The sequence below is a fragment of the Mus pahari genome, chromosome 5 (genome assembly GCF_900095145.1).
Source record: "Mus pahari chromosome 5, PAHARI_EIJ_v1.1, whole genome shotgun sequence".
NCBI classification, from domain to species: Eukaryota; Metazoa; Chordata; class Mammalia; order Rodentia; family Muridae; genus Mus; species Mus pahari.
The window spans coordinates 45,936,978-45,943,920 of NC_034594.1; the positions used below are offsets into that span (position 1 = coordinate 45,936,978).

A 6,943-nucleotide genomic window follows, 5' to 3' on the forward strand; every position below is an offset into this window, starting at 1 on the left:
CCTGACCTGCTTGAGTTCCAGGCCTGACTTCCTTGGTGATGGACAGCAATGTGGAAGTGTAAGCTGAATAAACCCTTTCCTCCCCACTTGCTTCTTGGTCATGTTTGTGCAGGAATAGAAACCCTGACTAAGACAGGGATTTAAGTCCCTTTTTGGAATCTGCTCTGGAACTAGCTAGTCATGTGTCTCAGGTCAGCCTGTGCCTTTTTCTCTGGTCAGAGGTACAAAATAATAGAAACTTCAAATGTCTTAGGATGGGATCTGAGCCTAGGCCTTCTGTAAGGAAAACCTGTCAGGGAAAGACATGCCACAACACTGTGTAAGGGCGTGCGTGCTTTCTCCAAATTGTGTTAATTTAAATAAAGATGGCAAGGTTCTTTACTGAGTCTGTCCATTACACTACAGCTGAAATTACAGTAGGTAATAAAGGACACTCTGATTACTTCCTTCTTGACACAAATGCTTCCTTTTCATTCCCTCTTAATGTTTCTTATGGTCAGCCTCTAAAATACATAACAGACTTAAAACTGGACCCATGTTAGCTTGCCTATTACTAGCACTTGGAAGGTAGAGGATCACTGGGAGTTTGTAGGCAGCCTGATCTATATAGTGAGTTCGAGGCCAACCTGGGCTACATAGTGAGGCCATGTGTCAGGAACCCCCTGCAATTATGCTAGAGATTTCACATGTCTTTCCTAACCTAGTGAGGAAATGTGAGTTCTCACATGCAGAGGGCTGGAGCCTGCTGTCAGACAGTCTCTCTCACATGGCAGCTCTCCTTCCCTGGCAGCCCACAGGTTAGCTTCCACATTTGTTTGTGAAAAGCTCATTCCTGAATTCTGCTTATGAGTCACTAAGCAACTCAGCTGTGGGCCCCAGGAACCTGCAAAGTCCGGAAGTTCAAAATGGAGCCTCCAACTATCCATGTGTGAGGGAAGCTCTGTGCCCCTAGACCGCTTTCCTTAGTATTCGACTGCGTTCTCTTGTCTGCAGTAGGGGGCAAACTGCCTTCCTTCAGCCTCCCCACCTCCCTCTAGCCAGAGCAGTGGCTAGTTCTTCCCCTCCAGGCTATCAGCAGCAGAGCCTGGCAGACAGCACTTGAAAAGCAACCAGCAAGGAGAGCAGAGGAGGTTCACTCACACACCTGGCACTAACTGTGATCCTTACCAGCGCTTTGGGATGGGTGCTTAAGGTGACATTTACAGACTTGTTTTATTCCATGAAGATGAAATGTCTTTGCCTCTGTTCCAGGAACTCTTCCAATCAACTACAACATGCTGAAAACAATCTTTCTCCTCACAGTAAACTCCACAGAGCCAGGCATGAATACCCACAGTGTGCTTGCCCATGGGCTGCACACTCCCAGAACGCAGCCACACCTCAAAGTCCCGGGAAGGTCCTTCCCTGGCTCTCGGCAGTGTGCATGCTAGCTCAGTCAGTGCACTGTACCTGCCCAGCCGGTGTACCCAGTGCCGTCCCGAGGGTCTGCAGACTTTAGGCCTCTCTCCATTTGCTGAAGGAGCTCCCGAATCTTATTGGTCAAGCGATGGGAGAACTCAGGAGTCAGCTGCAGAAATTAAGAAAAAATATTTTTACGAAGAGTAAATAGTCAATCAATAGTACCTTTATGATGACATTTTTTTATTCATGGAAATAAGATATTATCATGTAAACCTTAAGTAGTTTTACAGGTTTTCCAGAAACCACATATGGAATTCACACTATTTAAGACAACACATTTATTTCAAAAAGTTACCGTGAGCCAGGTTATAATGGTGCACGCCTCTGATCCCACCATTTGGGAGGCTGGTGCAGGATCGATACTCTGAGGCTAGCCTAGGCTACACAGTCAGACCTCGTCTCAATAGAAAAGTCATTTTCTTCCTTTCTGTTATTTTAGACAAGGTTTCACTGTGTATCCTTGGCTGTCCAGGAACTTGAACTGAATATCAGGCTGTCTTCAAACTCAAGAGATTGGCCTGCCTCTGCCTCCTAAGTGCTGGGAATAAAGGCGTGGGCCACCACTGCCCAGATTAACTCCACTTCTTTATATTGCAGCTGCCTTCCTGAAAGTGGAGAGTAACATCTGCCCCATGGTTTCTTAAAGAAAAACCCATTCTGCTACAGGGGTACACTTAAGGCTGAGGCCCTGAGGTCAGTGACAGCCATGTGATAGCTTATGAAACTGATGGGCAAGATGAGGGCCACAGGTCATAGTCCTATTATTACTTTGAAAATCTCTTTTCATTTTTATTATTTTATGTATGGGTGTTTTGATGGTTTGTATATCTGTGTATTATGTGTGTGTCTGGTGCCTTGGGAGGCCAAAAGGGGGTGTGTGGTCCCCTCAAACTGGAGTTATAGACAGCTGTGAGCTACCATGTGGGTACTGGGAATGCAACTTAGGTCCTGTGAAGCACACATGCTCTCAATTATAGCCATGTCTCCTGCCTCCCCGACAAGTCATACTCTTTATAAAGGCAACTGTAAAGGAGTTCTCAAGCACTGGACACTCTAAATGACTGCGTGTATTAAAGACTGGTATCAACGTACCAACTCTTTAGGAACATGCTATGACTCCAGATTGTCATTCCAAAAAACACAATGAGATTTCAACCCAGGGCTGAGGACCAGCACACGTGCAGACAGGTGTTTCATCATGAAAAGACTGCAGTATCAAGCCTACATTGGCCCTCTCCAGAGTCTGTGCATGCGTGTCTGCTCATGCATGTGTGGCTGGCACCTGGGCAGAGGTTAGAGGTCAACTGTCAGAAGTCAGTTCTCTCCTTCCACTTCTATCCCCGGCCCGCCTGCAAGTGCATTCACCTGATGAGCCATCTCGACAGCACTAGAATCTCATGTCTAAGAGGAGCACTTTAGGTTAGGGAAACGGCTCTGAGAGTGAAGTGCCTGCTTTACAAGCACAAACCTTGACTTTGACCTCTAGACCAGTGTATTAAAAAGTGGGGTACATTGGCATGTGCTTATACTGGGGCAAGCTGGCGTGAGGTTATAGTGGGGCAAGCTGGCATGTGCTAATAGGGGGACATGCTGGCATACGCTTATTATCTTAGAGCTGTGGAGGAGAAAACAGGCCAATCCCTGGGGTTTGGTGGACAGCCAGTCTTGCGCCTACTTGTTAAGTTCCATGCCAGAAAGTCTTGTCTGGAAGACAAAAAGACAGCACCTGGGGAGCAATGGACACTAGAAGCTGACACATGTACACGTCTCCTGCACACACATGCAAAGAGGCATGTAAGACTGGAAGAAGGCAGTGTCCTAAGTCCTAACACTAATAGTGTTCCAAGATTCACCGCTGAGGAGCATCCCTGCTGAGGACTGTGGCCACTGCAGCACTGAGCACCATGCAGAATCCACAGCTTGACAGACACTCGCCTGGGATTTAACATTCTCTGACAGAAGGTCAGGTCTTCAACGCGACTTGAGATGCATTTAGTAAGATATGATGGACTTCAATATTAATATTAAAAGGTCTGTAAGCCTCACAGAAGTCAGGGAGTAGCTTGACATAGCCACAGGCCATCTTCTGAGCAGAGGCCACGTGTAATGCACAGCCCTGGGTGGCCTGAAATCAGGAGGCCACAGTAAGAGCGCCTCAGCCCTGGGACAGGAGTCACTTTCTGAGAGGCACACGTGTTTACAAAGGTGACCTGCCTGAGAATACTGGCTGCTTGTGGCAGACCACATCACCGAAATGTGAAGAATCCTGGAAAATGCTAGGAGACAGACATGCTTCTTCTGTATCGCTGCCTTAACGTGGAGGCAGCGCAGCCAGGTCTCCAGGATTTGACCTTTCGGGTTCAACAAGAGGATTTAAAAACGGATGCCACTTTCTCTGTATGGTTCCCAAACTCTGCTCTACCATACGCCACCTTGTTATCTGGGGTCAGAGTTTGCACTAGTGTCCTGTTTTTGTCCCTTAGAAATGAATTAAAGTTAGACCCGGTATGGTGGTAAAGACGGAACCTGGTGAGTTTGAGGGCACCCTAGACTTCAGAGTGAATGCCTAGCCGGCTGGAGCTACAAGGTGAGACGCTGCCTTAAGAAAGAAAAGAAATGAATGGATGACTGATTCTGAGAGCTGGATATGGTGGCTTGCACCTATAATATTAGTACTCAGGAGGCCGAGGCAGTAAGATTACTTGGAGCTAAAGGCCAGCCAGCGTGGGCTTTAGTTTAGCATTTCAAAAATCCAAAGAAAGCAGGCCGAGACATGTCAGCACACAAAAGCATTAGCTGTGAAACATGACTACCCAGCCATGATCTCAGAGCATGTAAAAAGCTGCATGTAGCAACACACATGTTGATGCCAGTGCTACTACAGCTAAATGTCAGGCAGAGAGGAGAGTCACCCAGGCTGTGGGCCAGCTAGCCTGGAGTACACAGCACAGTAGCAGAAACAGAGACTGAGCCTCGGCCAAGGCAAGAAAGGCCTCTACACAGATGTAACATGTACAGGCTTGCACATCAATGCATAAATTAATGTTTTGAAGCAACAAAAGGTAATACTAAGAGTAATAACAATAATAAGAATTAACTGTGTAAAAGCATTACTTATGAGCAGCCTAAAGCCTAAGACTGAAGTTCCATCATTAGGAACTTCAAGTGCTAACTTCTCCAAGAGCTTTCTCTGCCAAGGCAGCACAAAGTGGCACACCTTCTTGTCCCTCTGATCAAGGACTGACTCAAACCTTAACTTCAGGTCTGCTGAGGTAGGCAGAACACTGGCCAAGACAATGACAAGAAGGACCCTGGGGCTCCAATGACACAAAGCTTTGTCCCAGGAGGACATACACTTTGATACCCTTCCACACTGCACCTCCACTGTCCCTCCCTCCTAGTGCATGGCCAACCAGGGTGTTTTCAGGGGTGAGCTGACACCACATAAGCCAGACATATTTGTGAACTCTTCACAGCTACCTAAAAACTGCTTTTCTTTTCTTTTCTTTTCTTTTCTTTTTTTGCACAGTCATAGCATTTCAAAGAAACAAGTTGATAAAATGTATGACCACTGGCATACACTTTTACTCCTAGTGTTGGGGAGGCTGAGGCGGGAGGATAGTGATTTCAAGGCCAGCCTGAGCTATTGTCAGTTTAGCTTGGGCTACACAGTGAGTACACACTTTTTAGCTCTCTCTCTCAGGGATTTGTTAAAACCAGGTTTATCCTCCAATAATAATAATAATAATAATAATAATAATAATAATAATTTTACTCCCCAGAAGGCATGAGAAAATAGGTCCCTGGTGCCACACCCCCAGGCTTTCCTCTCTAAGGGCTTGGTGGTGTGCAAACCAGTGTGAGTACGAATGGTTTTTCTAATCGTTGGCTCAACGCTCTCGGCTGTATGGTAAAATCACAAATGATTTCGGGCCTGTTGGTTTCTGTCAGCATTTCTGTCAGCACCATGCCTTTAACGTGGCCCTCTCCACTGGCCCGGTTTGCTCTCATGACTCTGTCCAAACTTGCGCACACTCACTAATGCAAAACATGGCACCTATGAAAACAACTTGGCTCCTCATCTCCCTTAATGCCACTTAGGGAGTGAACTTGGAAGACAATTTTTATAACTGACATCACTGTTAGTGATGTTGACAATGGATTTTTATTCTCTATCTAATACGTTAGAACTCAGTGTATCCCGACTTAAGATACTTATGTAAGTCTGATCTAATCACACATCTTTGGCGGGGGACAGATGGGAGTCCCCATCATCTCCGGCAGAAGTGATGTCCTTCGGAGCCCCGGGGCTGGGGAGAGAGGGTAGGTGGATGGCGATGTAGGTAGGCAAGCCTCAACTCACCCTCCCAGTAGAATCAAAGTAGTTTTCGGCCAGCGACTTGTTATAATCGGCATAAGGATTCGGAAAGGCCCTCTGAGCCATGGCGCCGCAAGCGAACCTGCAGAACAGGGGAAAGAGAGATCTCAAGGGGGCCTGGGACCCGGGGCTGGGACGCGACTGCAGGAGCTTTGGCAGCCCCTTCCCTCCGATCGGCCCCCGGCTGGCAGCCGCTCGGCAAGCGCGCGGGACAGCGGCCGCTGCTCGGAGCCCCGCGGGAGGAAGGGAGCCCGTTGTTCACCCACGTCCCACGCCCACGAGTCGGGGTACACGGAGATGATGGAGCCCGCACGCCTCTCCAGCCGCTCCGCAAACCGCGCAGCGGGGACAATAACAGACGCGGCGCGTTTACCGCCCACTTCCTGTAGGCATGGCCAATCAGCGGGCACGCGGAGACGGAGGCCCGCCTCCCGCCTTCAGGTTCTTAAAGACATAAAGCACTTTCTGATGCTTTCCCGGTAGGCAGCGGTGGTGGGGCTCCAGGTTTCCTACACTCCTTTATATACACCTTGTTAAAAGAAAGTTCAGTTCTAGATTCCAGGAGTTCGAAGCCCTCTTTACCTGCAGAGGGAAAGGACCGCTTTCAAGTCTACACACCGAAGTCTTAACTACAAACTGAAATTACACACTGAAGTCTTAACTGACAAAATGAAATTGATGTGTGTGGGGGTCAGGGGGTGTGTGTGTCTTTGCCTTTTCATCTTCTAATTACATTTCTAAAAGGAGGAAAAAAGAGACACAGAAATGACAGTGATGGAAACAACAACTAACCCAACCACCACCAAACCCACATGCCCACCCTGGTGGTGGTGTGCAAGACTTTAATTTCAGCACTTGGAAGACAAGGCAGAGAGAGACAGATCTCTGACTGAGTTCAATGTCAGCTTAGTCTACAGAGTGAGTTCCAGGACAGCCAGGCTTTCACTGAAAAACCCTGTCTCAAAGAACAAACCCCACCAGACTGCATGGGCCCCAACACACTATCATTACAAAAACCTGGATATGCTAAATACTTTGGGGACATTCTTTACTTAAAGGCACTATGGAGGCTGTGGACAAGGCACGAAATGATAAAAAAAATCA

The 6,943-nt window shown here is 47.6% G+C and overlaps 1 protein-coding gene across 1 annotated transcript in view; it reads right to left on the reverse strand.

Annotated features, from left to right (window-relative positions):
- Lancl1 (LanC like 1) overlaps nt 1-6,201 on the reverse strand; it is a 40,123-nt gene extending 33,922 nt beyond the window's left edge. Inside the window, exons 1-2 of the mRNA XM_029539022.1 lie at nt 5,825-6,201; nt 1,450-1,567 (exon numbers count right to left, since the gene is read on the reverse strand). Coding sequence (XP_029394882.1) covers nt 1,450-1,567; nt 5,825-5,905 — 199 coding nt within the window. The 5' untranslated portion in view covers nt 5,906-6,201. The remainder of the gene's footprint in view (nt 1-1,449; nt 1,568-5,824) is intronic.
- Between the last annotated feature and the right edge of the window lie 742 nt (nt 6,202-6,943).